Here is a 17531-nt window from a genome sequence, read left to right as displayed (position 1 = left end):
ACTTTCTCCTCTGTTTTTTGCATCTCTTAGTTCAAAGGGCAGGGACGTAACCTGCTCCAAGTCCTCTACCAATGTCATGGTAACCAGTGGCTTGGTGGAGTGCAAGATCAACCCAGATTGACTCCCCTCCAGTTCCCCCTCCCAATCTGTGGGCAACTGCCTCACAGCCAAGATCAAATACCATGCTGAGTGGGAAGTAGAGTGTGTGAAGCTATCTGGTCCTGTTCCAACATGTAGCCTGAGCCAACAGGTCGTGTCACTGAACCGTCATGTCTAATGCAATACAATGAACAAAGTGAGTTATGGTAAAACATTTACAAAGCAGTCATTCATTCAAGGCAATGTCACCCTTGTCTTTCAGTTGACATAAGGATAATCAATGAAAAACTCCCAGTTTTACCAAATCCACCCAAAGGCAAGAACAATGAAACTATGAATGGCGTTGATCTGGAGAACACCGTGCCTACAGCCACTGGGAGGAATACAGCTACCGTGACCCCAGCTCGGAGAGTTAACACCCCACCACCAACTACCAAGAGGCCAGAGTTCAAAACGGAAAGGCCCACCCCGACCACAAGCAGAACCACACCCACAGCCTCAATGACAACCACACCCATAGCCTCAACGACAACCACAGCCTCAACCACTACAGCCTCACCCACAACCACAGCCACGTCTGTGGACAACAGGATACACAACGAGGTCCCACGGCAAAGAGGAGATGTTTTCAGTAAGTATCGCAACAATAACTACAATTTATATTTATATAGTGCCTTTACCTCCAAAGGCACTTCACAGGAGTATTACGTGGTAAAAATTTGACACTGAGCCGCATAATTAGAAATTAGCGCAGGTGACCAAAAGCTTGGTCACAGAGGTATGTTTTAAGTAGCATCTTGAAGGAGGAAAGAGAGGTAGGGAGGCAGAGAAGTCTAGGCAGGGAGTTCCAGAGCTTGGGGCCTAGACAACAGAAGGCACGGCCACCAATGGTTGAACGATTATAATCAGGGATGCTCAAGAGGGCAGAATTCGAGGAGCACAGATATCTCGGAGCGGGGGTTGTGGGGCTGGAGGAGATTACAGAGATAGGGAGGGGTGAGGCCATGGAGGGATTTGAAAATAAGGATGAGAATTTGGAAATCGAGACGTTGCTTAACCGGAAGCCATTGTAGGTCGGCGAGCACACTGGTGATGGGTGAGTGAGACTTGGTGCAAGTTAGGACATGAGCGGCCGAGTTTTTGATCACCTCTAGTTTATGAACCGCACAGCACAGTACTGATGTGTCGGTGGAAGGGACCTTAGTCCGTGGCTTATGGAAAATGATCTGTCAGTGATCTGAAAATCACAAACCAAAGGTAAAGTGATAGGCAAGTCAGGTCACAAGTGCGATATACTGACACACAACTGTATTCATGGATTTATGAGCAGGAAAATACTGGTACTTTGAGTCACCTTTTGTAACTTTTAATAGAAAGAAAGAACTTACATTTATATGGTGCCTTTCACGATTTCAGGTCGTTTCCAAAGTGCTTTACAGCCAATTAGGTATTTTTGAAGTGTAGTCACTGCTGCATTCATCATCATAGGCAGTCCCTCGCAATCGAGGATGACTTGCTTCGACTCGAAAAGTGAGTTCTCAGGTGACTGAACAGTCCAATACGGGAATTACAGTCTCTGTCACAGGTGGGACAGACAGTGGTTGGGGGAAAGGGAGGGTAGGACTGGTTTGTCACACACTCCTTCCGCTGCCTGCGCTTGTTTTCTGCATGCTCTCGGCGATGAGACTCGAGGAGCTCAGCGCCCTCCCGGATGCTCTTCCTCCAGTTAAGGTGGTCTTTGGCCAGGGACTCCCAGGTGTCAGTGGGGATGTTGCATTTTATCAAGGAGGCTTTGAGGGTGTCCTTGAAAAGCTTCCTCTGCCCACCTGGGGCTCGTTTGCCGTGTAGGAGTTCCGAGTAGCTGTAATGTAGGAAACACAGCAGCCATTTTGTGCAAAACAATGTGATAATGACCAGTAATCTGTTTTGGGTACATTGGTTGAGAGATAAATATTGGCCTGAAGACTGGTGAAAACTCCTCTGCTCTTCTTTGAAATAGCGCCCTAGGATCGTTTTATGTCCACCTGAGAGGTCAGATGAGGCCTCAGTTTAACATTTCATCCAAAAGCCGGCATCTGCGACAATGCAGCACTCCCTCAGTGTCAGCCTAGGTTTTGTACTCAAGTCCTTGGAGTGGGACTTGAATCTACAAACTTCTGATTCAGAAGTGAGAGTGCTACCCACTGTGCCACAGAAAAGACATGTGCTTTAATGTGTGTTAATGTAGATAGTAACTTTGACAATGAAAGAGATGCAGTGATGGCTAGTGCACATCACTGGGTCCAAGCACTCCTTGGGTTAAGTATGCACCATTACTTTGTTCCCATTGCCAGGCCCTAAGTGGCCCTGGACATTCACCATTGTTACGTTGATCTCGGTGATTAAAAGGAGCCTCTTATCACCAAAGGCAGACATTGATGCGGAGATTCAACATCGCCTCCAGTGCGCCAGTGCAACCTTCGGCAGTCTGAGGAAAAGAGTGTTTGAAGACCAGGCCCTCAAATCTGCCACCAAGCTCATGGTCTACAGGACTGTAGTAATACCCGCCCTCCTGTATGGATCTGAGGCATGGACAATGTATAGAAGGCACCTCAAGTGGCTGGAGATATATCACCAATGATATGTCTGCAAGATCCTGCAAATCCCCTGGGAGGACAGGCGCACCAATATCAGTGTCCTCGTCCAGGCTAACATCCCCAGTATTGAAGCACTGACCACACTAGATCAGCTTCGCTGGGCAGGCCACGTAGTTTGCATGCCAGATACGAGACTCCCGAAGCAAATGCTTTATGTGGAGCTCCTTCATGGTAAACGAGCCAAAGGTGGGCAGTGGAAGCGTTACAAGGACACCCTCAAAGCCTCCCTGGTAAAGTGCGACATCACCACTGACACCTGGGAGACCCTGGCCGAAGACCGCCCGAGGTGGAGAAAGTGCATCCGGGAGGGTGTTGAGCTCTTTGAAACTCAACGCAAAGAGCGTGAAGAGGTCAGGCACAGACAGCGGAAGGAGCATGCGGCAAACCAGTCCCACCCACCTTTCCCTTGATGAATGTCTGTCCCATCTGTGACAGGGTCTGTGACTCTCGTATTGGACTATTCAGCCACCAGAGAACTCACTTTGGGAGTGGAAGCAAGTCTTCCTCGATTCCGAGAGACTGCCTATGATGATGATGGGGTCTCGGTGAGCCCCAAACATGTGTTGTCACTATGTTCACATTGCTCGATCCCACGTAGCTTCATGTGTCATTGCACTGAATGAATTCTATTCAGCAGTTGAGAGGGATAGAAACTGCCGACCTTCCGTGTATCTATTACACTGCAGCTGCTCAAGAAGCTCCTGGCATCCTGAAGCATTAAAACCCGAGGTTCTCAGTGAGTCGCACACAGAGCGATATTTTGTAAACACAGTTAACAGAGCCTTTGGAATGTCGTTGCAGTGAAAAATGCGTAAGTGAAAATAAATAAGGGCATGTCAAGGAGCCCAGACAGATCCAAGCCTCGCTCTCTGGCTCAGCACAAAAGAAAACAGGAAGACAAAGTACTTTATGTAAAAGGGGCTGGGATACAAAGGGGAGGAAGTGATGCTTCAGCTGTACAGAGCCTGGGTCAGACCCCATCTGGAGTACGAGGTTCAGTTCCGGGCACCACACCTCAGGAAGGACATACTGGCCTTGGAGGGGGTGCAGTGCAGATTCACCAGAATGATCCATCATCATGATAGGCAGTCCCTCGGAATCGTGGAAGACTTGCTTCCACTCTAAAAATGAGTTCTTAGGTGGCTGAACAGTCCAATACGAGAACCACATTCCCTGTCTCAGGTGGGACAGAGAGTGGTTGAGGGAAAGGGTGGGTGGGAGTCTGGTTTGCCACATGCTCCTTCTGCTGCCTGCGTTTGATTTCTGCATGCTCTCGGCGATGAGACTCGAGATGCTCAGTGCCCTCCCGGATGCTCTTCCTCCACTTAGGGCAGTCTTTGGCCAGGGACTCCCAGGTGTCAGTGGGGATGTTGCACTTTATCAGGGAGGCTTTGAGGGTGTCCTTGTAGCGTTTCCTCTGCCCACCTTTGGCTCATTTGCCGTGTAGGAGTTCCGAGTAGAGCGCTTGCTTTGGGAGTCTCGTGTCTGGCATGCGAACAATGTGGCCCGCCCAGCGGAGTTGATCGAGTGTGGTCAGTGCTTCAATGCTGGGGATGTTGACCTGGTCGAGGACGCTAATGTTGGTGCGTCTGTCCTCCCAGGGGATTTGCAGGATCTTGCGGAGACATCGTTGGTGGTATTTCTCCAGCGACTTGAGGTGTCTACTATACATGGTCCACGTCTCTGAGCCATACAGGAGGGCGGGGATGACTTGCATTCCCTCGCGTATCGAAGATTGAGTGGTGATCTGATTGAGGTGTTTGCAATGATAAAGGGATTTGATAGGGTAGCTATGGAGCAACTATTTCCTCTGGTGGGGTGGGGTGGGGTGGGGGGAGGGTGAAGGTTATCCAGAAAAAAAGGGGGCACAATTAGAGCCAGTCCATTCAGGAGTGAAATCAGGAAGCACTCTTTGCCCCAGAAGGCTGTGGATATTGGGTCAATTGAAATTTTAAAATCTGAGTTCAATAGATTTTTGTAGGGTAAGGGCATTGAGGTATATGGGACACAGGCAGCGAAATGGAGTTGAGGTACAGATCAGCTATCGTCTAATTAAATGGCGGAACAAGCTTGAGGGGCTGAACAGCCTGCTCCTATGTTCCTATATTGCTATATTCCTATGTTGTTGGATGTATGTTGAGTATATTTCAGATATCCCACAAATAGCTTGTTGAGAATCCTAAATGTTTTCCCCACACTAGGTGTAGCAGGTTATATCTTTGTTATGTATGCAATAAAGGTACAAACTGAGTACTGTTTAACTGAACAAAATACAAGCTTGGCTCTCTTTATTACGGCCCAAAGTGCCTGACTCACAAAATGGCTGGCCTTTTATACCAGAGCAGCACCATGTGTGTGCTGCTCAGTGGCCTCCAACAATGACACCATCTGGTGGCTACAAACAGCATGTACATACAGTACAATCTTCAATCAGATAAACTAAATTATTTGGACTATAGTTCAGGTAGCTGCCTCCAACGGATGTGATTGGAGATGTAATTAAGAAAGACGGAAGTTGCATTTTTAACAGCCTTGGGGCATCCCAGAGTGCATCACAACCAATTAATTACTTTGGTGGGGACTGCTGTTTGGTTGATTGCGTCCTTGTGACAATCCTTACAAGAGAATTCCTCAGATGACAACGCCCCTATAAACAGAAAACTCTGTCACCATTTTCACTAATATGCACGAGAGTAAATTTTGCAACGGTCTAATCCCACTGCGGAATCCCATCTCAAGACGCTGGTGGATAAATCGGACTACACTGAAAATGTGTCTGATTGTCTCGTTAAGGAGTACGGAATTCTCGGAGTTCAGTCGGAAACAGAATATATGAAACAAACAGATGCAAAGTGGTTATGAGGTGACTCGAGTAAAGCAGCTGACCACACAGTAATTCATTGTTAATAATAAGAAATAGAAACAGTAAATGCTGGAAATACTCAGCGGGTCAGGCAGCATCTGTGGAGAGAGAAACAGAGTTAACGTTTCGGGTCGATGACCCTTTGTCAGAACTGGATAAAAAGTTAGAGATGTAACAGGTTATAAGCAAATGCAGGGGCAGGGAAAGGGGGGAGGGGAGGAAAGAACAAAAAGGAAGGTCTGTGACAGGGTGGAGGGCAGGAGAGATTAGAGAGACAAAAGGGATGGTGCGAGGCAAAAGGAGATGGTAATGGGACAAGTAAATAAACAAAAAATGGGTCTCGGGGGTGTAAATGGGAATGGCAGAATTATTGCCAATAGCTGCTGTCTGGAAAAAAAAAAGGGAGGCAGAGGTTATGGTCTGAAATTGTTGAACTCAATTGAGTCTGGAAGGCTGTAAAGAGCCTAATCAAAAGATGAGGTGCTGTTCCTCGAGCAGTAATTCATTCTTTTGTTCATTTTCTTCCTTCCATTTTGTAAGCAATTTTCTCATCTTCATACAGGTCCCTTGTGTGCAGACTCTGACAGAGTGAAGGCACATCACCTATTGATGAGGGCAGTGTGTATGATGTAGTATATATGGATTTTAGCAAAGCTTTTGTTAAGGCCCCACATGGCAGACAGGTCACGAAAGCAAAAGCCCATGGGATCCAGGGCAAAGTGGCAAGCTGGATCCAAAATTGGTTCGGAGGCAGGAAGCAAAGGGTAATGGTTGATGGGTGATTTTGTGACTGGAAGGCTGTTTCCAGTGGGGTTTCGCAAGGCTCAGTGCTGGGTCCCTTCCTTTTGGTGGTTATATATCAATGACTTGGACTTGAATGTTGGGGATATGATTAAGAAGTTTGCAGATGACACTAAAATTGACTGTGTGGTTGATAATGAAGAAGAAAGCTACAGATTGCAGGAAGATATCAATATACTGGTCAGGTGGGCAGAACAGTGGCAAATGGTATTCAATCCTGATAAGTGTGAGGTAATGCATTTGGGGAGGTCTAACAAGGAAAGGGAATACACATTAAATGGTAGGACACTGAGAAATGTAGAGGAACAAAGGGACCTTGGAGTGCAGGTCCATAGATCCCTGAAGGTAGCAGGCCAGGTAGATAAGGTGGTTAAGAAGGCATACAGAATACTTGCCTTTATTAGTCGAAGCCTAGAATACAAGAGCAAGGAGGTTATGCTTGAACTGTATAAAACACTGGTTAGGCCACAGCAAGGGTTTGTTTTCCTTGGAACAGGCTGAGTGGAGATCTGATTGAGTTGTATAAAATTATGAGGGGCCCGGATAGACTGGATAGGACGGACCTGTTTCCCTTGGCAGAGGGGTCAACAACCAGGGGACATAGATTTAAAGTAATTGGGAGAAGGTTTAGAGAAGATATGAAGGGAAATTTCTTCACCCAGAGGGTGGTGAGGGTCTGGAACTCACTGCCTGAAAGGGTGGTAGAGGCAGAAACCCTCACCACATTTAAAAAATATTTGGATGTTGCATTTTATCAAGGAGGCTTTGAGGGTGTCCTTGAAACATTTCCTCTGCCCACCTGGGGCTCGCTTGCCATGTAGGAGTTCCAAGTAGAGCGCTTGCTTTGGGAGTCTTGTGTCAGGCATGCGAACAATGTGACCCGCCCAACGGAGTGTGGTCAGTGCTTCGATACTGGGGATGTTGGCCTGGTCAAGGACGCTAACGTTGGTGCGTCTGTCCTCCCAGGGGATTTGCAGGATCTTGCGGAGACATCGTTGGAGGTATTTCTCCAGCAATTTGAGGTGTCTACTATGTATGGTCCATGTCTCTGAGTCATATAGGAGGGCGTGTATCACCAGCCCTGTAGACCATGAGCTTGGTGCCAGATTTAAGGGCCTGATCTTCGAAAACTCTCTTCCTCAGGTGGCCGAAGGCTGCGCTGGCGCACGCGAGGTGGTGTTGAACCTCGTTGTCGATGTCTGCCCTTGCTGATAATAGCTCTTGGCCAGCCGGCGCGGACATGCTGGGCCGAAATGGCCTCCTTCCGTGCTGTAAATTTCTAGGATTCTATGATCTGCAGGCTTCTGGCAATGCTATTATTGACATGGCTGCTCGGATCTGCCTTCACCCTCCAGTCCTCCCTCCTGGGGTAGTAGTGAGCTTCTGCTTGCCGTTCCCCTCGACACGTCGAATGGGATGAGGAGCGGGCTGGTGGAAGGACCACGCTGTCTCTCTGCCGTGTCACCAAGCTGATCTCAGTCTGAAGTGAAGCCTGACATTCTCATCATCATAGGCAGTCCCTTGAATTGAGGATGACTTGCTTCCACGTCAAAAAGTTCACAGGTGTTTCAATGTTGGACCTAAAATTCCAGGTCCGAACTAAATCTTGAAGGGATGAAGATGCCTGTGCTTGGATTTTTTTTTAACGTGTGGTGACCGTTGCACACCAGCCACCACACGGGCTTGACAGAGCTAGGTGTTGGTCCAGTGGCAAGGATTAACCAAGCTCTGCTGCACGGACCTAGTGCGCACACATATCGCAGTGTGGGCTGGCCCGTGCTGCCCGCCCGGGCCCTCGGCTCTCCTGGGTCCTGAACTCACGCCTCCCCTGGGCTCCGATCACGTCCCTCTACAATCTCTCGCCGCTCCTTCGCCCCGACCTCGGCGCTCCTGCTGTACCTGCCCATGCTCCAATCACCGACCTGGACCTTGATGACGTCACTCTTCACTGCCGTTGCTCTCCTGCTTCAGCACGTGCTGCTCCTTCCGCTCCCCGGCCTGCTCCGATGGTGCTACGCAGGCCGGGGGCCGCCCAGAAGCCTGACGTTCTACTAACCAACTGAAGCAACTTTGACTCGGAGCGAGACTGCCTGCCCATTGACTACGAGCGGGAAGGCTGTGGCCCATTGCCTCTCGGCAGTTTCGTTCTGATATTCTGGCTCCCAGTCTGTGCCTTAGTAGTTTTCTGTTCCTCTCTTAATTCCAGGCCAGCTTCCTGACAGCAATGAGCCAAAATCTCGTCTATTTCAGGCAACAATTATAACAGAGCAAAAGGCCAGGGAATGAATCCCAAAACGTTTGTGGAATTTCTTGGAGCTCATGAGGGAGGGGGAGGGGAAGCGGAGGTGGGGTGCGTGGAGGGGTTGGGATGGTGCTTGTGTGGTTGGCTGATGTTATAATTTATGTCGCCGTATACATTGATCATAGGGACAGTGGCAGCTACTATGGCAACAGTGAATCTATCCATAAACACAGGCATGAAAGAGCTGGTTATGTCCTGGAACATATTCTTGGATACTTTTTAGCAAGTGTTTTTTTTTGCTTATCAAGATGAGGTAGGTAATGAAACATTTCACCATTGTGGGAACCACAGTAATCCCAGGTCAGGAAAAAATGCAAAGCAACGCTCTGTCCATTCAATGAGGAAAGCTTTCCTCTGTGCTAAATGTAGTGAAATTATAAATACGTTTAAAAAAAATTAAAAACCTTCCCCAATGTGCCTTCATCTCCACTATAGAACTGTGGGCTCTATGGTAGAGTGTGACATAGAAACATAGAAACATAGAAAATAGGTGCAGGAGTAGGCCATTCGGCCCCTCTAGCCTGCATCGCCATTCAATGAGTTCATGGCTGAACATGCAACTTCAGTACCCCATTCCTGCTTTCTCACCATACCCCTTGATTCCCCTAGTAGTAAGGACTATAGAAACATAGAAGGACTATAGAAACTGTGAGTCAGACGGACTGTTTAGTGCCGGATAGTTTTGTATTAAAGGCAGTTTTATGATGTGGGCTGGGTTTAGGCAGAGGCCACCACCACTCATCGAAGGAGGAGTTTTCCTGTGACTATTATGGCCAGTCAGTGGTCAGTTCGCTAATCAATCATGTCACTGAGCTTCTCAAACTCTTTCCAATAGATAAACTTATTTTTAAACCCTTCTGATGCCAAGGGGACTTTCCGCACCAATTAACATGGAAAGTTTGAGTCACTGGTATAAGAAGAGATGGCGGGGCAGGTTCGAGGGGCCGAATGGCCGACTCCTGCTCCTAAATCTTATGTTAATAGAGGAACTAAATGAGGTTCTGTGAAGACAATGGTGTCGATCTTGACTCTGGGCAACAGTGAATCAGCAGCCCATTTTACATCTCTCCCCATTTTTATTTCCATGGAATTCAACGCAAATACAAATCGGGCGAGATGTCAAACGGGCTGCCGATTGGCTAGCTACTGTACTACACTATCGTACCCCAATCAGCACCATCACCCACCCCCGTAACCCAGATTACGAAAGCTTTCATCAACTCAATTAGGTTTACATCCCAGTTGACATTCCAAGAATTGCTCTCATGTCACCCACCCGGTGATATGCTCATTCCTCGACTGTCTCGGCCCAAGCCCACCCTTGAACTGGGTGTTCGCAACCTATCCAAAGACTTCACAACCGCAAATAAAATACAGTCCGAGATCTACACACTGCATCATGCTACAGGCAGGACCTGACTGAGATCCCTTCACAAATCCAGCTCACTATTTATAAATCTACCCCTTCTATCAGAGCACTGGCTTTCCTTCACGAGCTTGAGTTCTGAGAGCTGTGGTGTTAGGTTATTGATTTGCACATGGGCTTTCACACATCTGGCATGGAAAGATCTTTCATTTCAATTAGACAGAAAGAAAAAAAGAAAGACTTGCATTTATATAGCGCCTTTCAGGACCTCAGGACGTCCCAAAGCGCTTTACAACGAAGTACTTTGTGAAGTGTGGTCACTGTTGTAATGTAGGAAACGTGGCAGCCAATTTGTGCACAGGTCCCACCAAGAGCAGTGAGATACTGACCACAGGCCTTTGACACTGTCAACCGCGAGGGTCTACGGAGCGTCCTCCTCCGTTTCGGATGCCCGCATAAAGTTCGTCACCATCCTCCGCCTGCTCCACGACAACATTCAGGCCGTGATCCTGACCAATGGATCCATTACAGACCCAATCCACGTCTGGACCAGGGTCAAACAGGGCTGCGTCATCGCACCAATCCTTTTCTCAATCTTCCTCGCCGCCATGCTCCACCTCAGTCAACAGGCTCCCCGCTGGAGTGGAACTAAACTGCAGAACCAGTGGGAACCTGTTCAACCTTCAGGCCAGGTCCAAGACCTCCCCAACCTATGTCGTCAAGCTACAGTACACAGATGACGGGTCAGCGCACATACAGAGGCTGAACTCCAGGACATAGTTGACATATTTACTGAGGCGTATGAAAGCATGGGCCTTACGCTAAACATCCATAAGACAAAAGTCCTCACCAGCCTGTCCTCGCCCAGAGCACTACCTCCTAGTCATCAAGATCCACGGCGCGGCCCTGGACAATGTGGACCATTTCCCATACTTCGGGAGCCTCTTATCAACAAGAGCAGACATTGATGACAAGATTCAACATCGCCTCCAGTGCGCCAGTGCAGCCTTCGGCCGCCTGAGGAAAAGAGTGTTTGAAGACCAGGCCCTCAAAACTGCCACCAAGCTCATGGTCTACAGGGCTGTAGTAATACCTGCCCTCCTGTATGGCTCAGAGACATGGACCATGTACAGCAGATACCTCAAGTCGCTGGAGAAATACCACCAATGGTGCCTCCGCAAGATCCTACAAATCCCCTGGGAGGAATGACGCAACAGCATTAGTGTCCTCGTCCAGGCCAACATCCCCAGCATCGAAGTACTGACCACACTTGATCAGCTTCGCTGGGCAGGCCACATTGTCCGCATGCCAGACACGAGACACCCAAAGAAAGCGCTCTACTCTGAACTCCTTCACGGCAAATGAGTCAAAGGTGGGCAGAGGAAACGTTACAAGGACACCCTGAAAGCCTCCCTGAAAAAGTGCAACATTCCCACTGACCTGGGAGTCCCTGGCCAAAGACCGCCCTAAGTGGAGGAAGTGCATCTGAGAGGGCGCCGAGCACCTCGAGTCTCATCGCCGAGAGCATGCAGGAATCAAGCGCAGGCAGCGGAAAGAGCGTGTGGCAAACCAGTCCCACCCACCCTTTCCCTCAACGACTATCTGCCCCACCTGTGACAGGGACTGTGGTTCTCGTATTGGACTGTTCAGCCACCTAAGGACTCATTTTTAAGAGTGGAAGCAAGTCTTCCTCGATGCCAAGGGACTGCCTATGATGATGACTGACCACATAATCTGTTTCAGTGGTGTTGGTTGAGGGATTAATATTGGTCAGGACATTGAGGAGAACTCCCCTGCTCTTCTTCGAATTAGTGCCCTGGGATCTTAGGATTGTTATCAACATAACAAAAAACAACAGATTATCTGGTCATTATCACATCGCTGTTTGTGGGAGTTTACTTTTGCGTAAATTGTCTGCTGCGTTTCCTACATTACAACAGTGACTATACTCCAAAAGTACTTCATTGGCTGTAAAATGCTTTGACATTTGGGATGTCTGTGCCAAGGAATAGAATAAGTTCTTTACCTTTTATGTTTACTTCACTTCTTTCTTATGGAATCAAGGGATATAGGGATCAGGCGAGAAAGTGCAGCTAAGGTAGAAGATCAGCCATGATCTTATTTAATGGCGGAGCAGGCTCGAGGGGCCATATGGCCTACTCCTGCTCCTATTTCTTATGCTTTTTTTCCATCCAACTGATCCACTACTCTGCCATCCCCATTTTAACCCATCATCATCATCATCATCATCATAGGCAGTCCCTCGGAATCGAGGAAGACTTGCTTCCACTCCCAAAGTGAGTTCTCTGGTGGCTGAACAGTCCAATACGAGAGCCACAGACCCTGTTACAGGTGGGACAGACATTCGTCGAGGGAAGGGGTGGGTGGGGCTGGTTTGCCGCACGCTCCTTCCGCTGTCTGCGCTTGATCTCTTCACGCTCTTTGCGTTGAGACTCGCTCAACACCCTCCCGGATGCACTTTCTCCAACTCAGGCGGTCTTCACCAGGGTCTCCCAGGTGTCAGTGGTGATGTCGCACTTTACCAGGGAGGCTTTGAGGGTGTCCTTGTAACGCTTCCGCTGCCCGTTTACCATGATGGAGCTCCGCATAAAGCATTTGCTTAGGGAGTCTCGTGTGACATGCGAACTATGCGGCCTGCCCAGCGAAGCTGATCGAGTGTGGTCAGTGCTTCAATACTGGGGATGTTGGCCTGGTCGAGGACACTGATGTTGGTGCGCCTGTCCTCCCAGGGGATTTGCAGGATCTTGCGGAGACATCGTTGGTGATATATCTCCAGCCAATTGAGGTGCCTTCTATACATCGTCCATGCCTCAGATCCATACAGGAGGGCGAGTATTACTACAGCCCTGTAGACCATGAGCTTGGTGGTAGATTTGAAGGCCGGGTCTTCAAACACTCTTTTCCTCCGACGGCCGAAGGCTGCACTGGCGCACTGGAGGCGATGTTGAATCTCCGCATCAATGTCTGCCTTTGCTGATAAGAGGCTCCCGAGGTATGGGAAATGGTCCAAGTTGTCGAGGGACGCGCCATGAATCTTGATGGTTGGAGGGCAGTGCTGTGCGGCGGGGACAGGCTGGTGGAGGACCTTTGTCTTATGGATGTTCAGCGTAAGTAAGGCCCATGCTTTCATGTCCTTACTCACCATTCCTGTCCTCACTAACTTCCATTGGCTTCCCATCTTCCGGCTTATTGATTTCACATCCTTGATTTCCTCGTCCTTCTGATCCTTGAGAATGAGCAGAAGCCTGAACTGTCACCTTGAGCTACTCCTGCACTTTAACACATTTGAGAAAGTGCCATAACTCATTCTCCAGGGTGTACTCATCATCGGTGTGACTAATTCACGGACTACACGGGACTAAAGGATTTTTGGTGGTGTTTGGTGGATTAAACTCTGTTCACTGTTCGAGTCATTGGTTTATAATGAGTACTGGTAATAAGACAAATTCTGTTCTCATCACTTGGAATTTTTACCAGTGTTGAACGGGTCGAATTTCACAATTCTTTCCATTTTTCCATTAAATACCGTAAATCAGTGGCCTTGTTTGTCATTGACTGGTCGTTCAGACCTCTGGTGGAGCAGCCACCAATACCTCAGTGTGCACACCGTAAGACCTTCCAATATTCTCTCTAATGTTTTGGGGTTGCGTGGTCCCTTTAAGTGGCTGCGGGGCCCATTCAGCTTTCGCGCATGCGCAGTTTCTCCCATTTGCGAGCCGGTGAGCGCCTGCCCGGGACCTATAGACCACTGCGCACCGTGCAACTTAGCGGGAACGTTGAGACCGCCCAGTCTCGTATTTGAATTTCGATCGAAAGGATCCCTTGCCGTGTCTGCACTGCTCTGCAGGAACAGACGTCAGGAACGACGGAATCAATCAGGACGGGAGAGACAGCAAATTTTGAATCGCACCCAAACCCACCCGGGACTATATCTAGGATGCGGATAGTGTGAGGTGGTGACATTCATCCGCCTGCTTACAGCCTGGCTTGCAGCTGGCCCAGCCTAAATACCAGCCATCACTGTGATGCAGCACATCCACTGTACCTCTCATTCGACTGGCATTCACTAAAGATAACTCCGGCTTGCATAGCATGTGGTGCGATTCTAAAAGGGAAGGTGTCTCACATGACGGGTTGGATACAGTAATATCGCCAAGAGGAGTGACAAAGGTTCCTGGCCTATAGCTGTGGCATCCCGGGTATTTTGCCGTGACCACTAATCTTCATTACAGCTCATGGAACCTTGGCAGTGACTACATTCTGCAGTCAGAATGTTTCAACACTGAAACCAATCACACAAATAGTAACAGAATTACAGAGAATGACATCGCTGGCTCAGCTTGAAGCGCTTGCCAAGGGTGGATATTTTTTTGATATAGAAAGGCGGCATCCAATTACTGGCTTTACATCAATATTATTCTTAATTCTTTGAATTCCCTCGAGGCTGGGGAATCAAGAATTGAAAATTTCTTTGCTAAAATGTGTTCTCCTTTTTTCACCCTTTCATCCTCTTCCCGCCAGAAGCTGTGATGCCTTTTCCAATTCAGGGGACTTTGCCCATTTGTGCCTTCTGCCTTGGCTCAATGGGTAGCACACTCGCCTCTTAAGTCAAAAGATTGTGGGTTCAAGCCCCACTCCAGAGATTTGAGCCCATAGCCAGGCTGACACTCCAGTGCAGTGCTGCACCGTCTTTCGGATGAGGTGTTAAACTGAGGCCCTGTCTGCTCTCTCAGATGGATGTGAAAAATCCCACAGCACTATTTCAAAGAAGTGCAGGTGGAATTATCCCCGGGGTCCTGGCCAATATTCATCCCTCAACCGACATCGCTAAACCAGATTATCTGGTCATTATCACATTGCTGTTTTGTGGGAGCTTGCTGTGCGTAAATTGGCTGCCGTGTTTCCTACATTACAACAGTGACTACGCTCCAAAAGTACTTCATTGGCTGAAAAGCACTTTGGGACGACCTGAGGTTGTGAAAGGTGCTATAGGAATGCAAGTCTTTCTTTCTTTAGGTGCGAGTCTCGAAGAAGCTATTTGCTGACACTCATTTTCTAGGCCTTACTCTGAGTGGAGCTTGATGCTGTTTTCACCCGACACGTACTGCCAATAGAAATTGTTGGATAGTGATCAGGAGTGGGGTCACAGGCCATTTAGCCCCTCCCTAATCCAGGGAGTTCGAGCTAATGGTAACATCCCTCGTCCTTGCATGGCTGAAATCAGCTCAGACCAGGGATTGCACCGTGGACCTTTCTCAGGTGTGTGAATCAGTTATACACTGGACAATCTCACAGTGCGGGTGAGGGCCCAGAATGAACAGGGTCAAAAGGCAAGGAGCAAGCTATTTTTCTTCCTTAAAACAAAATGCAGAAAACAGCAAATGCTGGAAATCCCTGAGGCAAAAACAGAAAATGTTGGAAACACTTGGTGGGTCAGTCAGTATCTGTGGAGAGAGGCAGATGTGGACCCTTTATCAGAATTGGAAAAATGAGCCTTTATAACAAGCGAAGGGGAAGGGACACCTGCACACACCACACACCACATGGACTGTAACGGTTCAAGGAGACGGCTCACCATCACCTTCTCAAGGTCAATTAGGGATGGGCAATAAATGCCGGCCTTGCCAGCGACGCCCACATCTGTGAACAACTAAAAAAAAATGCACATACACATATGATGAGAAGTAGAATGACCTGTAAAATGCATAAATAGAAAACGGGAGAAGGTTAAACGACAGGGGTGATATTAGCATGAGAACACAGGAGGCACACAATAAGAGAAATCAAAGACATTTCTGAGACACTGAGAATGGTAAAGGTGAGCGATGAGGCAGTTAGAAATGGAAAGACTTACATTTATATAGCGCCTTTCACAACCACCGGACATCTCAAAGCGCTTTACAGCCAATGAATTACTTTTGGAGTGCAGTCACTGTTGTAATGTGGGAAACGCGGCAGCCAATTTGCACACAACAAGCTCCCACAAACAGCAATGTGGTAATGACCAGATAATCTGTATTTGTTATCTTGATTGAGGGATAAATATTGGCCAGGACACCGGGGATAACCCCCCCCTGCTCTTCTTTGAAATAGTGCCATTGGATCTTTTACAATCACCTGAGAGAGCAGCCAGAGCCCTGGTATAACGTCTCAACCAAAAGACGGCACCTCCAACAGCACAGCACTCCCTCAGCATTGCACTGGGCGTGTCAGCCTAGATTTATGGAGTGGGACTTGAACCCACAACCTTCTGACTCAGGCGAGTGTGCTACCCACTGAGCCATAGCTGACACAAAAGCAGGAAGATCGGGGAAAGCCTAGCAGGTCCAATGGCCCAGGAACCTGGGAGAAGGGAAAAGCAGGTGGAAGTGTTGCCCTTGATGGGCGCAAACTTCAACCTGCCCCACGCAGTTGGTTTTTTATATACAAAAGGTGCAGACAATCGTTATTGAGGGAGAAATGATATTGCGGAATGTATTTCAGCAAACAGCAATCTAACAGGGGCTTGTCAAAAGTAGAGGAATGTTTCATTGATTTGCTTTTATTCAGTCTGGCCTGCTTGGGTTGTGAAGGGAACAAGTGTGAGCGGAACAGTGTAAAGTGCTTTGTTCTGCTTCCCCCTCGCCAGTGACATGATTACTCCTATAGGACTGTGCGAACGCGATTAGTCTTAAATTGCATCTAACAGCTCTTCATTCATTTCGCAGTCCCACGCCAGCCCGGAGGGAACGGGGCATTATTTGGCCTGCTTGACATTGAAAAAGGGATTACTGCCGAGGAGAATGATGCAAGGGACGACCAAGGTATTTATTCCGATCCCTGTCACTCACTGCTCTGTTTGGACCTGGCAGGGTTCCAGTTCTGGGAAATAAAAGCTGCAGCCCCAGCTCGCCAGGAGGTTTATCAGTAGCTCTTGTAGTGGGCCTCCTCGAGCCTGTGCATTGAGTGAACCACTTGACTTTTGGCACTGATTGGGCCACGGTTAATTTTACAGGTAAATCTATTTTGCCACCAGCTCCTGCGCACATTGAATACTGACTGTCAAATTTATTAGACTGTCTGATACAAATGGCTATTATCCAGTCAGTTTCAGAGTCAGGAAATTCTCTCTGGTCTTGCAACTGCCACTCACTCTAACAGCAGGCTTCTGTTGATAAGAGTAAGTTCCTGGTACTGTCTCTCTCCATCTCTTGCTCTCTCTATCTCTCTCAGGACATTCCTGGTACTGTCTCTCTCCATCTCTCTCTCTCACTAAGTTCCTGGTACTGTCTCTCTCTCTCTCTCTCTCTCACACTCTCACTAAGTTCCTGGTACTCTCTCTCTCTCTCTCTCTCAGTAAGTCCCAGGTACTGTCTCTCTCTCTCTCTCTCTCTCTTTCTCTCTCTCACTCTCTCAATAAGTTCCTGGTACTGTCTCTCTCGCGCTCTCTCTCTCTCTCTCTCA

At 48.3% G+C, this 17531-nt stretch overlaps 1 protein-coding gene across 2 annotated transcripts in view; it reads left to right on the top strand.

Annotated features, from left to right (window-relative positions):
- npnta (nephronectin a) overlaps positions 1 to 17531 on the top strand; it is a 101948-nt gene that overhangs the window by 54306 nt on the left and 30111 nt on the right. For both annotated transcript variants that reach the window (XM_070872645.1, XM_070872635.1), the window contains 2 exons: positions 362 to 730; positions 16796 to 16891. In XM_070872645.1, the coding sequence (XP_070728746.1) occupies positions 362 to 730; positions 16796 to 16891 (465 nt within the window). The remainder of the gene's footprint in view (positions 1 to 361; positions 731 to 16795; positions 16892 to 17531) is intronic.

The sequence above is a fragment of the Pristiophorus japonicus genome, chromosome 2, assembly GCF_044704955.1.
Source record: "Pristiophorus japonicus isolate sPriJap1 chromosome 2, sPriJap1.hap1, whole genome shotgun sequence".
NCBI lineage: Eukaryota > Metazoa > Chordata > Chondrichthyes > Pristiophoridae > Pristiophorus > Pristiophorus japonicus.
The sequence above is the reverse complement of the archived record's forward strand: the minus strand, read 5'-3'. Positions and strand labels throughout refer to the sequence as shown.